Source organism: Vespa mandarinia, chromosome 5 (assembly GCF_050613455.1).
Source record: "Vespa mandarinia isolate Hongniang chromosome 5, ASM5061345v1, whole genome shotgun sequence".
Taxonomy (NCBI): domain Eukaryota; kingdom Metazoa; phylum Arthropoda; class Insecta; order Hymenoptera; family Vespidae; genus Vespa; species Vespa mandarinia.
Window position 1 is genome coordinate 3,312,501 of NC_140814.1, and position 22,871 is coordinate 3,335,371.

Here is a 22,871-nt window from a genome sequence, read left to right on the forward strand (position 1 = left end):
ATTGTATGTATGTATATATATATATATATACATATATATGTACATATACATTGTATGTATGTATATATATATATACATACAAAGGAAAAGGAAGAGAAAAATATAGTTAAAACGTACAAACCAAAATAGCTTCCACTTTCAATTACGAGAAAAAAAAAGAAAAAAAAAAAATATGGAACTTGACTTACGAGAAAAAATACTTTTATGAATCGTTAAAACTCGTTAAATGGATTCTCTTGAGCACCATAAGAAGCGTCAAAGTTTCACGGTGAATAATGTATTATGAATAATAAATCGATTCATATATATGCAATACATATATGTATTTATTTATGTTAATATAGCTATGCATTATATACTTATTATACATGTTTATGTACATATACATTTTATATATATATATGCATCTACGTACGTATAAAAGAATAGATCTCTCTTTTTTTTTTTGTTTCTTTTCCATTGTTCATTTTTTTCTTTCTATCTAATGACTTTTCTTTCTTCCTAATGACGTATCGAAGTTCTATTTGACGTTTCATCAAGTACTCTTAAGTTCCGTTTATAATCGAGCGTCATCATTTCATATAGTTCCTATTTAATCCACATAAATACAAATTTTATTTAGTACAATGCTTATACTGTTGTGCTAATGTCTCAATTCGAGAGATACGATCAAACGCTAAAACTTTTCGATACTTGTTCCATAAGTCAAGAATTAAAAAAAAAAAAAAAAGAAAAGAAAATAAAAATACACACGAGATATAGAATTTCAGCGATCTTTTTTTTTTTCCCCAATTTTCTTTTTTGTATTTTGCTTTTTAGTTTCGTTTCGTTTAGTTTCATTTCAATTTTCACGTATCTTACCAATAGACAACTGATATCTCGCATCGTACTTAGGGAAAAAGATAAAAGAAACTATTTAATCGACCAATGAGCAATGATCTTTGGGAGTGAAAATTAAACAAAAAAAAAATAACTAAATAAAAAAAAGATGTATATATGTACGTCCATGTTTGCATTTCTCTCTCTCTCTCTCCCTCTCCCTCTCTCTCCCTCTCACTCCCTCTCTCTCTCTCCGTTTATGCGTATGATATATTAAGAAAAGGAAAACAAAAATAAACAAAAACAAAAGAATACATTAAAAAAAAAAAACATAACGAGAAAATAAAATATATCATAATGTTTATAATTCTAATGTCATAAGGGATACAATATTATGGGGTGGAGTGTCTTGAAAAATTGGCTCACCCTTTTCGTTCACATAGGTTAGCAAATCGACATCTGCTAAACTCTTCATACCTATTTTCTCGGCACTTCTTTTCGAATACGTCGATGTATAAAGACCAAATATAAATCCAACGTTGGAATAGGTTTTTGCCAACGATAATCCTGCTATCGTTAAATCTAAGGACAAGCCTATTTTACGATGATCCTTGTCAACGGCGACAGCGTAAAATTCTAATGCTTCTTTGGCCTTTGGAAATCTATCGTAAAGATCAATCTTGTCGGTTATAGTAGACATATAATAATAATAATCCTTGATTAATTTTGATTTTGGTATATTATCGTGAAATATTGCATTGGTACCGGCATTATTAGAATTATTAAAACGTGAATTTTTACTCAATATCATTAAATTAATTCCAACGATCATCTTCGTTTTTTCGTTGTAGGCCAACAAACAGGGAGAACTTTCGAATATTGCTTTTTGAAAATTTTCTTGATCTTCGGTTATTAATTTAGCTTCTTCCTCGTTTATCACTCTTCCGGAATTAATAAGACTCTTGAATATCGTTTCTTCGTTGTTAAAATTTTCCTTTAAGAAACGCACAATATCATTTGACTGATTCTTTCTTGCTAATTTAATGTAATAACCTACGGCCGATGTTTTATAAATTTTCTCCATTATTATATATTATATATGCGCGCGCACGTTTTTATTTATATATTATGTATGTATATATGTGTGTGTATATAATATGTATGAATGTATGTTGTTTTATTTCACACGACAAAAGTGAAAACGTTTCTCGTGTAACACCACCTTGTTTACGAGTAACTTTCTAGCAGAGTTATATATACCTTCTACAGAGCTACATTTATACATACGTACATATATATATATATATATATATATATATATATATATATATATATTTATAAATATATATATATATCATTCGTAGTAACTTTATCATAACCTGAGTTTAAAATTAATATAGATTTGACTACGTTAATATAAATTGATTATCAATGATTATTGGTTGATACTCCATCGTCGCGATTTAAGAACTAACGATAAAAGTTAGCGAGCTATCGTGTAAACGATTTTGATTGGCTTTCCAAAATGATTTAGGATCGATATATATATATATATATATATATATATATTTTGATACTACGACAATGTCTAGTAATATTTTCAAAATTGATTAATATCTATTGTTTATTCTATGACGATATGTATATCGACGATGATATATGTAAAAAGGAACAATGATAATGTTATTACGTATATCGATAAATTTTATTAAAAGTTCATAAAATTTTTAATCCCCGTTCTCAGTTTTAACGGAGCGTCTGAACTGAGCTTTGTGTTTTCGCGGGTAGAGATGTTTGGTGTGCGCATGCGCAGACCGCGCGCGACAACAAAATAAGATGGCCGTGCAACGAAACAAATAGAGCGCCGTCGTAAATAACAAACCGTCCTGGCACGCTTGAAACGAAGATTTTTTTTCGTGTAAAACTCGAAGGCTTAGGGCTCGCTGGTGTTTATTGTCTCGTTGTTTACCTCTATTTCGTTAAGAATCGGGCCTTTTGGTGATTGGCTTTTAATAATCTTTTAAGAAGGAAATTAAGCGCGTGGAGCTTTCTAAGGTCGGCCTCGTTGAATGCGTCACGCGCGTGCACGAGGATACGTACGTGCGTACGTGCGTGCGTACATCCTTCGATACGTGATACTTCAAATTAAACAATTAAAAAAGTTTAAACGAAATTCGTTAATCGTCATCGCCAGGATGCAAACGCATGGGGAGGGCAAGCGTCATTCCCGTCGCCGTCTACGGTTCGCCTAGCTCCTCATGCTAGTATCCTCTTCCGAATTGCTTGTAGCACAGCATGAAGGAGATGCTTGGAGGGTGCTGTGTGTGTTCTGACGAGAGGGGTTGGACAGAGAATCCGCTGGTGTATTGCGATGGACAGGGCTGTACTGTCGCTGTACACCAAGGTTCGTTATCAAATTATCAACATGAGGATATATTTATTATAATAAAATGTCTTTCATCATATGGGTTAATAATCTTGTTTTTATATATTTCAGCGTGCTATGGTATTGTTACAGTACCAACTGGACCTTGGTATTGTAGAAAATGTGAATCGCAAGAACGAAGCGCACGAGTGGTAAGTTAATTTTAATTTCTATAGATTTAATTGGCATTCCATGGTAATCATTCGACAGGCATTTCTAAATACCTGAAAGGATGATTTATTGTCTGGATTATATCCATAGTAAAAAATACAATCATAATCACTTTTCTAATGCAAAATATTGGATCAGCGCTGTGAATTATGCCCGAGCAAAGATGGAGCGCTCAAAAGGACGGATCAAGCTGGTTGGGCTCATGTTGTCTGCGCTCTTTATATTCCAGAAGTGCGTTTTGGCAATGTTACTACGATGGAACCCATTATATTACAACTTATACCTTCTGAAAGATTTAGTAAAGTAAGCGTCATTTTCAATGAAATATTTTTGATATTATTTTAAGTCGAAGAAAGGAAAATATTTATATAAATTTGTTATTATTATTACAGTCTTGTTATATTTGCGAAGAACAAGGAAGAGGAAGCAGAGCAAATGTTGGGGCTTGTATGCAGTGTAATAAAACAGGCTGCAGGCAGCAATTTCACGTTACCTGCGCTCAAGCTCTTGGTTTACTCTGCGAGGAAGCTGGCAACTATCTTGATAATGTTAAATATTGTGGATATTGCCAGCATCATTATTCAAAATTGGTTGGTATAATTTGTTTGATAAGAGCTCTTAATTTTTTTTTATTTTTTTATTTTATTCACCGTAATTTTTTGTCAATGAAATTATAATTAAAATTATATTAACTATTAACATATCATTGATTTATAGAAAAAAGGTGGTAATGTTAAAACTATACCACCGTACAAACCTATACCTGCTGACAATGGTTCGTCAGATTCATCTCCTGAGAAAGAAGCGGAAACTCCGATAAAATCATCGTCAAGTAGTAAAAGGAAAGGATCAAGTTCAAAATCTACTACAAATTCTAAAAATAAGTCCAATACTAGTCCCAATGTAGAAGTAAATGGTGTTGCCGATGACACCAAAAGTAGCAGCGGTCGTAACACTCCCAAAGATGGTTCTGCGAATGCCGGAAAATTTACGACGTCAAATTTTGTAGAAACTATTGTTACGCAGTCAGAAAGTGTATTTGGACATGATGGGTCTGCTTCTGTGACAGCAGCGTCAGCCGTTACAGCTGCCAATATAAAGACAAGTTCTAATTCGAATTTGATACATAAAAATAGTAGTCAAACGAAATCTAATTCATCTCAATCTAGTAAAGGTTCAAGTCATACAAGTAAAAGAAGAAAGACAGGTGCACGTACACCAACTGTGATAGGAAATGAAAATTCAAATCAATCTGTTAGTTCCGAGGCTAGTGGATCTGTCGTGGTCGCTGTAAGTTCTGTAGTACAGCAACCAGTTCCAAGTAATAACGTACAACCTACTATAACCGAAGCTACTAGTCTTAGTACGACTACGGAACCTGAAAGAGCAAAAAAGGTAATTTTTATCAATATACAAATTTTAATTACTCTCATTATGCTCGGATTTAAAATGAATCAAATACCATCTAACACGTTTAAAATTCTTCATTTTATTTACAGTTAAAAATCGATAGTCCAATACAATCGGCATCAAGTACTCCAGTTACTACGGAAGCAACCACTACACCTGTGATAATGTCAGTAACGCAATCTCAGTCATCGACGTCTATTCAATCGCCAACAACTACTTCGAATAGTATAGTTGTTTCTGTTCCCTTAACTGCCACTTCTTTATCTGGTACAGCCCAAAGTGTAGTAACAAGCGCCCCTACGTTGTATCAACAATTACAACAAAGTATAATTACTACTGCGGCTAATACAGAGCCAAGATCTAGTATCATGCCAAGTACTGAGAGATTTACATTAGAGGAAGCACCTACTAAAAGATCTCGGTAAGTATTAAGTCACGTCTACGTATATTTTATATTAAATTATATTTTTTTTCTTTTTTTTTTTTTTTCTTTCTTTTTTTTTCCTATTTTTGTGTTACCTAATAACTCACGATGCTAATAAATTCAAATATCATATTGCTCAAATGCATGCTCGCTGATAGGAATCATATCTACAAGTATACAGAACCACGTGTATTCGATTTCTCGCTAGAATGTAAATATTTTTTAATTATTCATTTATTTTATTTTATTTTTTTTCTTTTTTTTTTTTTTAAATTGGTTTATTCGATCTTTCAAATTTGGAATGATAAATAAATTTTATTATGATTTTATTGTATCGTATAAAATATTATTTGTGGCTACTTAAAAAAAAAAATATTCAAATTTATGAAAATTTCTGAAGAATACCAATCGGAAGTTTTCGAGTTCACTGAGCGCGTTCAAAATGGCTGCCACGAGGAGTAAACAATCAGGTCATTCTAACCTCTTTACGCGTCGTAGTCTATTCTCCTTTTTTCTCATTAGTTTGTTTCAGTGAAAAAGTATTTTTTTATTTGAAATTTGTTTAATAATAAATGACGCTTGGTTATGTAACATAAATTATATAACATAAAACGCATGGGAATAAATAGAAAAGTATATATGTGTTTATATAGTGAGATCTAATTTGTGTGTTTGAGCACAATGCTTCGCTCGAGGCCATTTAGAAATTATCAATTTTATTATTTTTGTATGCTATTAGAAGCATAGAATTTTATTAAAAATAGGAATAAGTGTTTCAGGACAGTGAAATTGATCCGTTTTATTTCTAAATAAGTTTATTTAGTGAAACGTGTGTTGTGAGGTTATGTTTATTTTTCTCACTGTAAGAAGCCTGAAGGGCAACGAACGAAGGAAGGGTGTAACGTGAAATCAAAACGGTAATAACGGTCTGTTGGGCTTAATGGTTCTATTGATACGAGTAAATTTAATAAACGGAAAGTGTTTAATAGAAAATTTATTCCTTGAGTGTATATAAATAGTTATTTATATATAAAAATGAGGTGTAAAAAAAAGTAAAATTTATCTTTTATATTAATAATTAATTTTCCTATCGTTTTGCTATGAATTATACCTATTCCTTTTAACGTAATTTTTATTTAGACCTCAATTATTTTTTAGATCTCAATCTACGGACAAAGACAAGGTTCGTAAACCAAAACGTGGCTCATCTAATAGCCAGCCAGCATTAGCACAATCGCAATCACAGCCACCGTCACAACCGCAATCACAACTGCCAATATCCTCGATCGCAACATCTGTTTCCAGTAGTGCAGTTGTTACTACTTCTAAACGAGGTGGAAGAAACAATCATCAAACACCTCCGCCATCCGTATCAGTAGCACCTGTTCCATCGATAATACAAGGCCCTTCGTTAGTAACTGGTGGTCATTTTAGCAGTATTGGTTCGGTAGGCTCGATGGGTCCTACCGTTAAAGATTCGCCTCCTAGTAGCCCTGGTTCTGAAAGTATGAGTAGCAATGGACCTGGACGACGCAAAAGAAAAAATGCTTGTACTGCGTCTACAACGCCTACACCACCAGCATCTAATACACCAACAACTTTGACAAATAGTACTAAAGAGGAAAAAGATATTAAGCTGTAAGGATTGTATCATAGATGATATCATTGATTATAAAATAGATATAAATATGTTCAATCATAAAAACTTTATTTCATAATTCTTGTTGTAGATTTCAAAATGGCGTTAGTGCGCCACATATGTTAGGAAATCAATTAAATCCGACTTCAACAATGGCACAAAAAATGTCTGATACATTATCACAAGAATTGGAGGCACATTCTATTTTTACAGAAGCAAATAATTCTACAACTAATTTAGTTGGTCCACAATTGCACAGTCGTGTAATAGCCTCCGTAAGTTTCTTATAAATAATAATTGTAACGTATTTTTTTTTATACGTCTGTTTCTTTTTTTTCTTCTCCTTTTCTTTTTTTTTTCCCCCTTAAAATTATGTAATAATGAAACTAATCTTTTTTATGCAGATACGATCCAATCAAACAACTACGGCACCTACCTCTTTTTCGTCTGTTTTTTCAACAAACAGTAACACAAATATTAGTACTGCGAGTTCTGGAACGTTAGGTAGCGGAGCAATTCCACAAACATTAGATCAGCTGTTAGAAAGACAATGGGAGCAGGGCAGTCAATTCTTAATGGAACAAGCGCAACATTTTGACAGTGAGTGTACGGCAAGAAAAAATAAGCTTACGTTCGCATGAGTGTGGTGAAATATGAACTTGTGGTTTTTTTCTTTTTTTTTTTTTTTTTCGATTTAAATCTATGCATGAATAATATATAGTTATAGTCTGATTTTTTTTGTATCACTCATTAAACTAAACTGCTTCCTGCTTGATAGTATCTTTTAAATAAGAATATATATATATATATATATATATATATATATATATATATATATGGATTAATTAAATTTTATTATAGTTGCATCACTACTTTCGTGTCTTCATCAGTTAAGAGCTGAAAATCTTAGATTGGAGGAACATGTAAATAGTCTTTTACAAAGGAGAGATCATTTATTAGCCGTGAATGCGAGACTCGCAATACCGTTAACAACTCAACCGAGTGCACATCCAGGTAAAACAATGGATCAAATGAGATTCCGTAGGAAATTGTATTATTCTTTTATTGTATATAATATATCTTTTATATCGTATAAATATTTACAGTTAATAATGTACATCCTACGGTAAATCCGTCTCATCCTAATGTCGCACATCCGGAGGTACCACCAGGAGCATCCGGAGCCACTGTACCTAGAGTTAATCGAGAACCTCGCGTGAATAATACATACATGCCTCATTCTAGTTCCGTGAACCATCCGACAACGTTAGAAAATGGATTACCACCAGATCCTTCCCCACCTGCAGCAGCATCCTTATCTCAGTATCAACACAGAGGATCTTTGGTTGCCCCACAACCAAGTCCTACAATAAGGTAGGATAACTGTCTATTGTCTGATAATATAATTATAGTTAATTCAAAGTGAATTTTTTGGTTTGTTTTTTGTTTTGTTGTTTTCGACGATTACGATAGACATAGTCCAGCAGCTAGTGGATATTTACAAGGACAACAAAGTAACATTGTATCACCGGCTACAGCTAGTAATTCAGGAGTAGTGAGAAATTCTTCGGTAACCCCTGATCCTTTACGTGGTGTACCACGGTACGTTAATGAAGAAAATTAATAGTTTTTATTCTCTTTCTCTTACATATTGACATGATAATTAAAATATTACCATAATAATTTTCATTAGATCGGTACCACAATCATCAAGTAGTTATATGCCGTCAATGTATCAACCAGCAATGTCAAGTCTCACTAATAGTCAAGTAGGTAGCGTTCATAATCTTCATTCACATGGACCTTCTCCGACTAACCATGGGCCACCGGGTAAACCTAGCTGAAGGTAGATGCAATTACGAAATAAACAAAAACATTCGTCATCCGTAAAACGTGATAGATGCAAAGGCTAGTTATATGTTCAGATCGTGCAATGAAGAATAATAACAATTATGGAAATTGTATTTTGTTTGTATTAACTGCCGAATTTAATTAATTGAATCATATTATCGAAAGTTTTACCCATAATTCTTGACTTTGCACATGTTTGTCGGTCTCTACTCAATTATGCAATACATCTATTATTAATATTTCATATTATACTGAGCGCTAATGATGATAATAATGATGATGGTGATGATGATGATGATGATGACGATGATGACGATGATGGGTAAAATGAAAGGATCATAAAAGTTTGAGATATATATATATATATATGTACATATATACATATATATACATCCATATATGTATGTATGTATGTATGTATTTATGTATGCATGTGTCTCTCTGTATGTAACATACATACGAAGTAAATGAGATTCGGATTGCGAAATAATCCGTCTAGCGCATTATATCTATCTATATTTTATAAATATAAGTACTGTTTTATTTCCTTTTCTTTTATTTTTTTAAAGTTTGTTTTTTGTGCACCAGTCGGAGACAAATTTAACGTTTTAATATGTATATCTGGCATGGTATTAGAATTATTTTCTTTTAAGTTAAGCGATTTATAGCAGAACTGCAGGTTAAAGGTATATTGAATTTACTCGTTGCAGTTCTGATGGCAATCAAGAATTTATAAAATCTGAAAATCCATTTATCAGCGAATATAATGGCAATCAAGAAAATTCGAATATAGAAAGAAATAAGAATATGACTGAGAATTAGTATATAATTCATTAATCGAAATTTTGTAATCGGTAATCTTTTTTTTTTTATATATATATTTATTAAGTAAATATATACATATATATATATACATTTTTTTTTTTTTTAATTTTTTTTCTGTTCTTTTTTTCTCTTTATTTCTTTTTTTTTTCTTTTTTTTTTTTTTTAATTTTTTTTTAATTTTTTGGATACAACAGTGCCTGCTTGGGGAAGTAGTAGCGAACACAACGAACGTTGAGTAGAGACATTTCAATCGTGACCAAAGAATAAGAATTAATAGAAGAATTTGCTAGGTGTTTGTTTGGTCATCATTTGAAAGAAAAAAGAAAAAGAAAAAAAATCATTGTGTAATTAGTTATCTATGGGATGATGAATACAGGTTTTTTTTTTTTGTTTTTTTTTTTTTGTTTTCGTTTTTTTTTTGTTTGTTTATACGTGTCAAACACATACGAGACAATCTCTGAGTGTTGTTGACATCATAAAGGATCAGCAAATCCACAGATGTACAAACGTGTAGACTGTAAGTTAAGCTACCGCGATTAATAGCAATAATAAACGATAGATGTACATTTTAATTAGGATTATATTAAACATATGATGGTGCAGTAATGAAATTCATGTGTAAGTTATACAGAACATTTTGCAATGACGTAATATCATTTAATATAAATAATATCATAAGTGATTTAATATCGGACAGGAATTAAAATGAATGAACAATATATTTTGATGTTTATTTATTTATTTGCCATATCAAAGGGACTTTCTTTATTGCATCATCAAACGTTCCCGTTAAGAAGGCGTATTGTGTATAGTATAAAAAAAAAAAAAAAAACAAAAATAGATACACAACCTATTTCAAAGCCACATTATAATGTATATTTTAAACTAAAGCATAAAGCATAAAAGAAAACAAAACAAAAAAAAATATTGTACAACACGAGCACTGCCTTCCACCGAAAAGAGCTTTGAAATAGGTTGTCTACGATTGCCATTTTTTTTGTTTTGTTCAAAAATGCATGATCGTATATTATGTTTCTTTCTTTCTTTCCTTTTTTTTTTTTTTTTTTTTTTTTTTTTAATATATATATATATATATATATATATATATATATATATATAAATCATTTTTCTTTTCTTTCTTTTTTGTGATTTTAAAAAGTTTTTTTTTTTGTTTTTTTGTTTTGTTTTGTTTTGTTTTTCTTTTTTTTTTTTCCCTTTTCTTTTTCTGTATTACTTTCACGAATTTATCTCTTCACCTAAATTGGTGCGTACAATCATTGTTTGCTTAATTATAAAAACGATATATAGAAATAATATTGTGCTCTCGTGATTTATATAAGTTTGCTACGATACTCGTATAATTGGTATAATTCCAGACATTCTTTGAGATGACTCTATACATTGAGAGATGTATTAGTAAGGTATACTTATAACGTCTATGGTAAATTGTGTATTATATATTTAAAGATATTAAGGAAATGCATTTGATCTTACTCTCGCAAGATTTTCGAAAAGAAATCGTAAGCAATTTTTTTTATTATATATATATTATTTTATTTTTTATTATATATATATATATATATATATATATATATAATATATATATCTTTTATATATATATATATATATATATCTTTTCTTTTTCTTAAATGAATTTGTTTACGATGTGTACTCGGTGATTATGATGAACGCATATCTCTTATCTCAGTTTTTATTATAAAATGATATTTCTTAATTAGAAAAAAATATTTTACTTAGCAAGTATTAGACTTATTGGAAATATAAATAATAATTGATTTTTTTTTTTTTTTTTTTTTTTTTTTTTTTAATATATATATGTATACAACTATTATACGTTGTAATGATTATTATTATTAATCTTTAAATTTAAGCGTATATATTATTTGATTTATATTTGAAAAATTGTTGAAAAAGTTTTGTAAGGCTAAAGTAAAAAAAGGAAAAAAGAAAAAAAAAAAAAGAAAAAAAAAAAGAAAAATTCATCATAATCCCAAGAACATAAAGACTTAAAATCGAAAACATAAAAGAGTTTCAATTTGAAATATATAAGTTTATAAAAATAATATTAGAAAAAACCAAATTGCGTTACGAGTTATGACTGATTTTGCCATAACGTGTTCTTCGTTAATTTAAAAATCTTAATTGTGTTCAAAATAGGTAAAAAAAAAAGAAAAAAAGAAAAAAAAAAGTATTTTCTTTCTTTTTTTTTTTTTTTCTTTTTGTAAAAAAGCGAACGACAAAATTTCATTTTCTTTTTTTAATTGGAAATGATATGTATTTTGTCTCTGATGCTTTTGCATTAGATCGAAATATTGAATTTAATTAACAAATGTGACTACTTGGAGAAATTGAAATTTTTTTTTCTTTAAGCGTGGGCGAACTTCGGATTAAGGATCTTCTACGATTAAATTATGTAATTAAAGGAAACGGAAAAAAAAGAAAGGAAAAAATTAATACGTATGGGACAAGCGAAGAAACAAACAAACAAATAGACAAACAAAAAAGATAAGATAAAATAAAAATAAAAATAAATATAAATGATAGACGTCGAAACACCAAACTTACAGAATAGCTTATCACCACTCAGGGAAATCGGTTTATTACTCAAAATTCTGTCGAGTTTTCCTTTGAGTACGTCGATCATGGGTCTTTATAATAATATAAAAAATTCTATATACGTATATACAGATTATTAAACATTTTTGAATATTAAAAGCGAAACATTGACCGTCAATGTAATCAATTTTTCATATCTTACAGTAAATCTGAAATATTTAGAAATGGATAAAAAATCATTTCTCTATATATTTCCTCGTATTATCGATACATCAAGATACACGATTGACGACTACTCTATCGAAAGTTCGTTAGGATTTCTAAAATATGAAGAAAAAGATGATTAAAAAAAAGAAAGAAAAAAAAAACAAAAAAAAAAAAAAAAAAAGAAAGAAAGAAAAAAAAAGAAAAGAAAATATTTGAATACGTCAAGTGAGAATAATTTCAGTAAAAGATAAACATCTCATCGCGTTTGTACTAATGAAAAATATTTTATGCGTCAGTATAGTAACTATATATTGTATTAAAAATATAATGATTATACACATGAAATATCCATTGTAAAAATTAAAAGAAAAAGGAAAAAAAATTAATAAATAAAAAGAAGCAAGAGAGAGAGAAAGAGAAGAAAAGAGACGATGAAAAGATTGACGAGGATTGTGATATACGTCTACTACAGAAAAAAAAGGAATAAATAAATAAAAATTAAAAAGTCAAAGAGTGTAAGGATCGGCAATGAAGAAAAACAGAAAGAAGAGAAATGAATGAGAAAGAAAGAAAAACCACAGAGCACTGCGACGTTATTTTTACACAAATGATGATGTTTGCTGCTGATGATGATAATGACGACGACGATGATGATGATGATGATGATGATGATGATGATGATGAAGACGATGATGATGATGGTGGTGGTGGTGATGATGATGATGATGATGATGATGATGATGATGATGATGATGATGATGATGATGATGATGAACGTGCCAAATTTTTTGCAATCGAATTACCGAACTCCCTCGATACTTCTCATAGGATTTATCTCGGCTATTATGAACGTGTGATGTAGATAAGAGAAATTTTTTTCAGGCGATATTATAAGAATTTAATGAAGGAAAAAGATAAACGGAAAGAAAAATCAGAAAAAAGAAATACGAAGGAGAAGATGAAAGAAATTATTACAAAAGTAAAAACACGATGTCAATGTTTGTGTCTATCGTAATTAATGTTAAAAAAATAAAAAAAAAAAAAAAAAAGGAAAATAAGAAAAAAAAAAGATGAGAAGTGTGCGAACCGGCGAAGTTCTTTCTAAAGAAATTTTATTTTTCACAAGTTCGACGTTTAGTTCCTTTTTTGGTTTATCGTGCATTAATCGTATTATTATTATTATTATTATTATTATTATTATTATTATTATTATTATTATTATTATTATTATTATTATTATTATTATTATTTTTATTATTATTAATATTATTATTATTATTATTATTATTATTATTATTATTATTATTATTATTATTATTATTATTATTATTATTATTATTATTATTATTATTATTATCATCATCATCATCATTATTATTATCGTTATTATTTTTATTATTATTATCAATATAATTATTATTATTATTATTATTATTATTATTATTATTATTATTATTATTATTATTATTATTATTACTATTATGATAATTATTATTATTAATCATACGTATTACAAACATAAAATATCAAGATAAAAAGTTTATTTTAGTCCTTAACGCGTGTTCAATCTTATTATAGAGAAATACATGGACGAGTTCCTAATCATTTTTCGAGTTAGATATATTAGAATCGTGTGTTATTAATATTAGAAAAGGAGAGAGAGAGAGAGAGAGAAAACGAGAAGTGAGAATTAAGATCTAATTCGATACGATTTGTAAGAGAGGTGTAGTATCCTCTTCTCTTGGCACGCACATTACTGAGGATTATTAATACTCTCAGTTTGATTATTTTTTTTATAACATACCACCCCTCGATCCACCCCATTTTTTTCTTGCTTTTGTTGTTTCATTTCGTGTGGATTTTGTTCTTTCTTTCTTTTCTTTTCTTTTCTTTTTTCGATTGGTTTGTTCGTTCGTTTGTTCTTTTTTTTTTCCTTTTTTCTTTCGATATGTATAATGATTTCTTTTTTATCTTTTCTTTTGTTTTTCTTTTTTTTTGTTTTTTTTTTTGTTTTTCGTCTATTTACGCCGCTAGAAGCTTTATTAAGAAAATTTCGATAAGAAAAATTGTTCGCGTGCGTAACGAGATATATTGCATATATATCTGTTTATGTAAGGCGTCTATGTGTATGGAGGTTGTGCGTGAGTGTTCATAATTATATTAATATTATTGGCGTATATATGGGCGTGTGCGAGAAGAATAAGTAAGCTGCGTCTTTTAAAATGAATACGATCAAGAAGAATAAAAGACCTTGTGAGATAAAAAATATATATATATATATATATATATATATATATATATATGTATGTATCAATTCATAATGGGAAAATTTGTCGATAGATTTGTTTTGACGCTAGATTTTGATTCGTTTTTGTTTGTTTTTCTTTTTTTTCTTTTTTGTTCCCTCCCACCTGCCCCCCTCCCTCTCCTTTACAAAAGAAATGCGAAAAAGAAAAGAAAGAAATATTACACAAAAATAAAATTAATAAATAGATAAACAAATAAATGGAGGAAAGAGCGGCGTTCGAATTATATCACATTGTGGCCGGCTCTTTATCAAAGTCTCGATTTTGTACGAAATAGACGATACAACAAATTGTTATACCTAATGCTAAAGTTTTGATACGATGTGTTTTTAAGAAAAAAAATAAATAAAAAATAAAAAGAAGGATTGAAAAAAAAAAATAATAAAAATGAAAGGAAAAAGACAGCGAGCGAGCGAGAAAGAGTGGACTTAATATCGTTTAAAAAAGAAAAGAAAAGAAAAAAAAAAACATGAAAAAAGACACAGAGTTTTGCACAAGCGACGTTTCTCATTACGTATATTCTTTTCTTTTTTCTGTAACTCCGTTCTGTTTCTGTAAAAAAAAATATAAGGCAAAGTTCGTCTAAACAGTTTAAAGTAATAAATAAGAAGAAGAAGAAGAACAAAGTAAAAACAAAGAAATACAAAAGAAGGATTATCGATGATCTTTTGTATCGTGGTTGTGTGAAAAAAAAGGATAGAAAAAAAAGAAAAAAAGAAATTGAAATAAATTTTTATGTTAGCTTGGAAATAAATTTCGACGAATTATATTTGATCGATTTTTTATACGACACTGATCGTATATCGAAGGAGAAAGAGAGCGAAAGAGAGAGAAAGAGAGTGGGGGGGGATTAAAAAAAAAAGTAAGGAAGCGAATCACATAAGCTCGTTCAAAAATCGCTGGAATGCATATATTTATCGTTTTTTAGCTTTTCTCTTTTTCTATAGAGATCAATGAAAAATAAAGAGAAAGAGAAAACCAGAAAAATTATAAAAGAAAGATGGCTACTTGCTGACAGCGACTTTTGAATCGAACCCTCGTATACACACATATTGTATGTACCTACTCGTACAGGATAAAAAAATGAATGAAGTTTTTATCATCAAGAAAAAGGCCGATCGCTTTTTTTTATTACGCTCGTGAGAGATGAAAAGATGATGATGACGATGATGATGATTATGATGATGATGATGATGGTGGTGGTGATGATGATGATGATGATGAATAAATAAATAAATAAATGCGTAGAGAAGTCGACGATATTTTCGAAATCGAGTTGGACGAACAATTTTTCTTCTTTGTATAAAAAAAAAAAATGGCGTCTTGAAAAAAGTCGATCTTGAGTCAATGAAAAGAAATGAAGAAAAAAAGAAAAGAAAGGAGAAATGTATTACACATAAAACGAAGGAGAATCGTTCGACCTTTTGTTTTTTCTTTCTTTTTCTTTACTTTTCTTTTTTTTTTTTTTTTTTTTTTTTGTTATTTGTTTTTTGGAAATATCGTCGATGCGTTATCTCATTGGTTCGATTCGTCGATCCATACATTGTATAAGTTTGACCGAGGAACTTGGACGATGTATTATACGATTTTGTAATGTAATTTTGTGCATATGGAAAAGCATGTAATAAAGAAGGCTAAGCGACAAGTATATTCTTTAAAATCGATCGATATCGATCGATATCAATCCAATAATCAACCTATTTAATATATTTTTTTTTAGGGCTATTAACATATTATTTTTTCATTTCTAATAGTTATTCAAGGAGAATTATTGATTCAAATTTTTTTTCTCTAAAATCTAGATTTTAAATTTGACTTTAATAAATTACAATAATAAATTGGAAAATTTTATTATTCAATTATCGATATATATATATATATATATATATATATATATATATATATATATATTATTTTTCATTTACTAATCGTTATGCAATCATGTTAAACTAGATTATAGTTTATAAAATATAAACTAGAAAATAGTTAGAGAGACAAATATTTCTTTTTTTCTTCTTTTCTTTTTCTTTTATTAAAATTTAATTAGAATTTGATTCAATGAATTATCATAAATATCGGAGATATTAAGGAATTGTAAATACAAAAAAATTATGTTACTTGAGATAAAAGAAGGAAAAAGAAATACAATTTTATTGTTAAGAAAATTAGATTGAATGTTGGTGATTAATTTTTCTTACTTTTTTTCTTTTTTTCTTTTTTTCTTCTAAAATTTAATCAGATATCAGTTGGACTTTAATGAGATAAATTTCAATAAATTGTGATAGGGTAAAGTAAACGCTAACGTTTAGAAAACTCGAGATAAATTTACTCGAAATAAGGAGATAAAAAGAAAAGAAAAGTAATAACAGGAAATGAACTTCCTTGGTCTGTAGATAAACGAGCACCACGACTATTTCGCAGAAACGTCACTCGGTTGACGGACGATTCTTCAACTTTTGTCGCTGTTCGAGCAACGATCGTGGGAATACTCACCTGCGACCTCCTCTCTGACAAATCGATATTATACGAGAACACGCGAGTACATATATATATATGTATGTATATATGTACGTAGATATATATGTGTACATATATATTTATATACATTGTACATACACATATAGAAGATCGTTCTTTTATGTCGATACGTGAAAAATGTTATTTAGAAAATATCTTTTAGTTATTTTTATAAATGATCTTTGTCGATTCGTTTTTCTTTTCTTTTTCTTTTTTTTTTTCTTCAAAAAATCGACGAACTATCGAATTCGTTAATTCGTTGAATTTCATGCGAAATTAATTAATTATTTTTTGATAATTCTTTAATGTCTTTGCACCATCTTAATTTGATTTGTAATATCTATTTAATAATTTATTATATACTATGTTGTAATACGTTTATCAAAAGTTTATTTCGTATTATAATATTTTAAAAGTAAAATACTCTGATAGTATGGGAAGAGAACTTTTAGCATAGTCAAGTTAATAGGATTTCATTTGAGACGGTGGATTTAACGACGAAGCTTCTCGATGCTTATCGAGAAGATACAGATCGATTCCTGCTCCCCTCCCTCGTCCCCTATACCTCTCTTTCACTTGTGTGCTCCAATTTAAACGCATCCGACGGAACCTCTCTCAGCTCCATTTCTATTTTTTTCTTTTTTCTTTTTTTTTTTTTTTTTTTTTTTATCCATCGTTATAATAACTCTTTGCAATGGATTACAGAAAATATATTTTTCAATTATTTTTGTTTTTATTAATTTTTGCAAATTTTTTTATTTCTTGGTTTTTCTTTCTTTCTTTCCTTTTTTTATTTTTTTTTTTTTGCTTTTTGTTTTTTATTTTATATAATTTTTATTGAAACAAAAATTATATAATAATATAATTTTTATTGAAAAAAAAATTATGTAATGTGAAACTCGTAACTATACTGTAGCAAATTTAATTTATATTTACAGTTGGCAAACATTAATTTTCTGAATATGAAATGATAAATAAGAAAAGAATTATATAACGTTAAAATTTCTCTCTCTCTCTCTCTCTCTCTCTTTCTCTCTAATAACATAATCTATATTTGGCAAACGTTAACATATTGACTATGTCACGAAAATATGGAATAAGATTTAGAAAAAAATACAGAAAAAAATAATGCTGGTCTACAAAGTAATCTAAGTCATATATTTTTTCATTTTGTCATTTGAATTTGAATTATTTAAAAATTATTTGTTCTTCTACATATACATATATATTCGTTCTTGAAAAATCATTCGTAATTATGCAATTTAAATAATTTTAACAATACTTATTTAATTACGATTTAAAATTAATAAATAGATAATATTTATAATTACTGACTGATACTAGACATCTATAATTTCGAAGTCAGATTAGACTTTGTAAAAAATTAAATAAAAACGGATGAAAAAATTCGTTCAAATAGAAATTAATTAATTAATTAATTAATTAATTAATTAATTCATTCATTCATTCATTTCTTTTTTTCGTTCATCCATTCCATATTTAAATTACTGATATTGATTTTCAACATCCATAAAAATATTCATATATATATATATATATAAACGTTGCTAATAAAACTGTTATTAAAACACAATAGGATAGAACGTTGAAAATGGATATAGGGGGTTGGATTTTGTATTTAGTTTGGTACGGTGGCTAGCTAATCGAAATACAATGAAGATCGTTGGGGTACTTAGAAAAAGGAGGAAGAGGAGGAAGAGGAGGTTGAAAAAAATGGGTGAAGGGTAGGGGGCGGGGGTGAAGTTGGTGCAAAAGCGCGAAAGCGATCTCTCGAAGCGATCATTCGCGAGGGGTAGATTTTGGCGGACTTTAGAAACCGCTTCAGGGGTGCAGCTGTCCAGGTATTTGCCTAGCCCTATTTCTATGGACATAGGGGATACAATCACGAAAGGGCTTAGAGTAGCGGATAGATGCTCTCTTTTACTCGACTCGATAACGCTTCGCACCCTTCGGAATTAAAGCGACATGCTTCTCTCTGATTTTTTTTTGTCTTGTCTTGCACCTTGCATCTACGCGTATTTATGTTTAATATGTTACGAAATTTTTCTTTTTGTTTTTGTTTTTTTTTCTTTTTTTTTTCATTTTCTTTCATTTCTTTTTCTTTTTCCCTCGAGATTGCGCTCGCTAAATTTGTTTTTTTTTTTTTACTCTCTCGAATTAATTCAAATATTTTTTTCTAACGTAAAATATTTTTTTTCCTAATCATCGTGATCAATCTTTCATTGTTTCATAGTGTTCAATTATGTATGAAATAATTTTAGTTTCTCTCTCTAATCGTTTTCTTCGTAAAATATTTATACGATGAACGAAGATGGATGTAGCTTTTATTAGGAGGTTGTGAATTGAGAATGAATATCTACTTTTGTATGTCACTCCAGCTGCGAGGATCAACACAAGTGCGCCGCCTCTTAGCCCTTAACCGACGAGAGGGTCAGACGACCTTTAATGCGCCCCCGATGCACCCTATATACTACTGTCGTATGGGACGATCTATGAGACGACGTGGTCTCTATGGTTTGCTAATTTTCACGGGGTCTTAACACCATGACGTTCGAGCCGATTAAATCCGACCTAGTACGATGTATCGAGTTTTCGCACTTACCCCCATACATCTCCATAATTTTTTTCTTTTCTTCTTCATTCCTTTTTTCTTTCATAATCTCGGGAGAGAGAGAGAGAGAGAGAGAGAGAGAGGGGGGGAGGAAGAGAGAGAGAGAAAGAGAATAAATAAAATAATTTCGAAGTTCGTACAAATGTATAAGATTTTTTAAAAGATTTCTTTTTGTGAAAAATTTGTTTCCTTTTCTTTCTTCTTTACGCACCGATCATACAAATTATACGAGCGACGATATCACTCGATTATTATTTCACATTGTGCGTAGATCAAAAGTCCTTTCTGATAAGGGCCAAGCATTTTAAGCGATAAACGCAGGTGTATCGACACACCTGCGTAAACTATACAGGATAAGTAATCTATCATGTATTGTACGAGTATTATCATTAATCCTATGAGAAAGAGATATGTATATATACGTATACGATCGTGTATTAAACGCTTTGTGTGATAATTATTACGTTCTCTCTCTCTCTCTTTCTCTATACATATATAAATATATATATATATATATATATATATATATATGTATATGTATATATCACTTTTTTCTAATCTCATGTACTATATACAAGAATTGATTTAATATACATAGAGCAAATATCGTAATAATGTAAATAACGTATACGATCACATTTTTTTCTTACAATGTAAAAAAAGAATAAAAAACAGTTTATTATAAAGATTCGTTTATAAAGAAAAAAAAAGGTAAAGAAAAAAAAAAAGCAATGGCAGAAAATTTTTCCACAATTCGCTCTAATGATATCGTTTTATTTTTACAGAATAGTGAGAAATATTCTCTGTTATATCTTTATTTATAAAAGAAGAAAAAAAATGCCATTTAAATTTTTTTCCTTTCCCCCCCCCCCAGTAATTAAAACAAAATGACGAGGAAGAACGTACGGAACAAGAAAAGGATTCTAATGAATGTCGTTAATTGTAAGAAAATGTCTACGAGGATGACGTTGACAGATTCTTTTCTTTCCCTTTCATCTCTTCGTCTCTCTCTCTCTCTCTCTCTCTCTCTCTCTCACTCACTTTCTTTCACTCTCTCTCTCTCTCTCTCTTTCTCTCCTTCAAGAGAACACGAAATTGTTCCTAATTGTCCACAAATCGACGTAGACTCCCCTCGATTTCTCGAACCGTTAAATACAGACAGCAGCAGTACCACCACTATTAAACACTTCTCCCTCCCACCACCCTTTTTTTCTAACCCTCCAAGCGTGTTCATATAGCGGTAGCGAAAGGGCGTTCCGCTAGCTAGCTACTACCAATTCGATTCGGAAAGGGTCTGGTGCATTTTCGGTTTAGACATAGAGCACCGGGCACCCCCACGGTGTAATACGGATTCAATTACACCTCATTGTACAACAGTGTCTATAAACAAGAATGTTTTCACAGCTGATAGCGACTCAGGATACACTGTATCTTCTTTCTTTCTCTCTCCTCTCTTCCTCTCTCTCTTTCTCTTTCTCTTTCTATAACATTAGAATTTCTAATTCTTTGAAGATATTCAATGAAAATAATTTTATATATTTCTATAAGGGATAGATTATTAAAAATGCAATCGTAAGTGTAAGTAAAAGTTCTTCGTTAAATTGTTAATTATAAAAAAATTGCATGTTCTTTTTTTTTTTTTCTTTATGAAAGAACATATGTTTTTTCTACTTCTTCTTCTTTTTCTTCTTCTTCTTCTTCTTCTTCTTCTTTTTTTTTTCTTTTTTTAAATGGTGCATCGTGCAATTGATCCAACCAAGTGATAGTTCTTCGTTGACTTGTTAGTTGTAAACAAAATTTCACTTTTTTCTTTTTTTTCTTATTTAATTTGCATCTTGCAATTGATTCAAGCAAGCGTTGATGGTTCTCCATTAACTTTTTTGTTAATTTTTTAATTTGTTAATTGTACAGAAAAGAAAATGTCATAAAATCTTTTTCTTCTTTTTTTTTTTTCTTTTTTTTTTTTTTTTTTTTTTTCATAAAAGAATACATTTTCTTTCGATTCTTCTTTTTTATAATGAATCATACGATTGATCGAAAAACTTTCCATTTATCATCCGTACTATTTGTTTGTTAATCAGAATTCATATTGTTTTGTAAATATGTCCAGTTAACAAGTTGAAAATGATTTGGTTGTTCGTAATATACCCACACACATAAACACACACGCGCACGTACGCACGCACGAACACACAATTATATATATATTCATATATAATATATATATATATATATATATATATATATGTATAATATATATATATATATATATATATATATATTGATGCGTGAGAAAAGAGAAGTTCTTTTGGTCGTTCGTGTTTGAAAATGACAAGGAAATGGAAGGCGAATAAGGAAGGAAGAAAGGATCGACGTCGTGGGAAGGTACGCAGCCGTCGCCGCCATCATTCTTCTCGCGGAGAACAACACAGGGCGTCGCGACGCCGCAGTATCGACGTACCGCCCACTACATCTATCTTTGTCTTCCTCTAATTCTGTCTGTCTGTCTGTCTGTCTATCTCTCATCTATTCTCTTTTCATCCACGAAATGTACTTTGTCGTTTAAATTTTGCTTGAGTTTGTCACGTGTTTTCCGATCGTAGAGGCGCCGTCTTGTACTCATCATTGTTCTATCATTTTTAAAAAATTTTTTTAGAACCCAGTATGATATGTTTTTTTTCTTTTTTTTCTGTTTTTTTTTTTTTTTTTTTTTTTTGTTATACAGAGTAATGACGAAAAGTATATCCATATTATGATCAAATAGAAACGTTTAATTATTGATACGGATAATAATTACGATCGGTGATCTCATTATCAGTAAATAATAGATCGAATATATTATTTTGAGGAAGAAAAGAAAAGAAATAAAAGATAAACGATATTCATAAAAATTAGACGTATTTTGTTGGTTTGCAAATATGACGATATACAGAATCTTTATTTACAGTTTTGTATCTCGATTGTGTACATATATATATATATATATATATATATATATATATATTATATTTATATATATATATAAGTTGAAGGAATGTTTATTTCTTAAAAACAAGACGTACGAGCTC

At 29.4% G+C, this 22,871-nt stretch overlaps 2 protein-coding genes across 12 annotated transcripts in view; one reads left to right on the forward strand and one right to left on the reverse strand.

Moving 5' to 3' along the window:
* The window catches only part of LOC118441670 (uncharacterized), a 6,264-nt gene extending 4,190 nt beyond the window's left edge, over positions 1 to 2,074 (reverse strand). Inside the window, exons 1-2 of one of the 8 annotated variants that reach the window (XR_014982218.1) lie at positions 1,246 to 2,074; positions 416 to 588 (exon numbers count right to left, since the gene is read on the reverse strand). Coding sequence is in view for 2 of the 8 variants with exons in the window: in XM_085657137.1 (XP_085513263.1) it covers positions 1,246 to 1,903 (658 nt within the window). In the remaining 6 variants the exon portion in view is untranslated. Of the gene's footprint in view, positions 1 to 188; positions 306 to 415; positions 589 to 1,245 lie in introns of those variants that run through there. The other 7 variants (XM_085657134.1, XM_085657135.1, XM_085657136.1 and 4 more) reach the window with 7 other exon arrangements.
* A 592-nt stretch (positions 2,075 to 2,666) lies between these two features.
* Positions 2,667 to 19,835, forward strand: Alh (coiled coil domain containing protein Alhambra). Of its 4 annotated transcripts, none has more exons than XM_085657112.1 (14): positions 2,667 to 3,223; positions 3,317 to 3,396; positions 3,554 to 3,718; positions 3,808 to 4,005; positions 4,133 to 4,810; positions 4,915 to 5,246; positions 6,408 to 6,887; positions 6,980 to 7,163; positions 7,293 to 7,494; positions 7,750 to 7,902; positions 7,995 to 8,262; positions 8,362 to 8,490; positions 8,582 to 8,734; positions 19,571 to 19,835. In XM_085657112.1, the coding sequence occupies exons 1-13, from the start codon at positions 3,115 to 3,117 to the stop codon at positions 8,730 to 8,732; spliced, it is 3,129 nt and encodes a 1,042-aa protein (XP_085513238.1). In that variant the 5' UTR covers positions 2,667 to 3,114; the 3' UTR covers positions 8,733 to 8,734; positions 19,571 to 19,835. The 4 variants fall into 4 exon arrangements, with proteins under 4 accessions (XP_085513238.1, XP_085513237.1, XP_035722334.1 ...); XM_085657111.1 differs by lacking the exon at positions 19,571 to 19,835 and adding an exon at positions 11,956 to 12,338; XM_035866441.2 differs by lacking the exon at positions 19,571 to 19,835 and having other exon boundaries at positions 8,582 to 9,588.
* The last annotated feature ends 3,036 nt before the right edge of the window (positions 19,836 to 22,871 follow it).

Excerpts from the sequence above, each read along its gene's own strand:
- Alh (XM_085657112.1), top strand. The coding sequence starts at position 3,115 with ATGAAGGAGATGCTTGGAGGGTGCTGTGTGTGTTCTGACGAGAGGGGT. Across the intron at positions 4,811-4,914 it reads AACCTGAAAGAGCAAAAAAG|TTAAAAATCGATAGTCCAAT; the intron begins GTAATTTTTATC and ends TTTTATTTACAG. Across the intron at positions 5,247-6,407 it reads GCACCTACTAAAAGATCTCG|ATCTCAATCTACGGACAAAG; the intron begins GTAAGTATTAAG and ends ATTATTTTTTAG.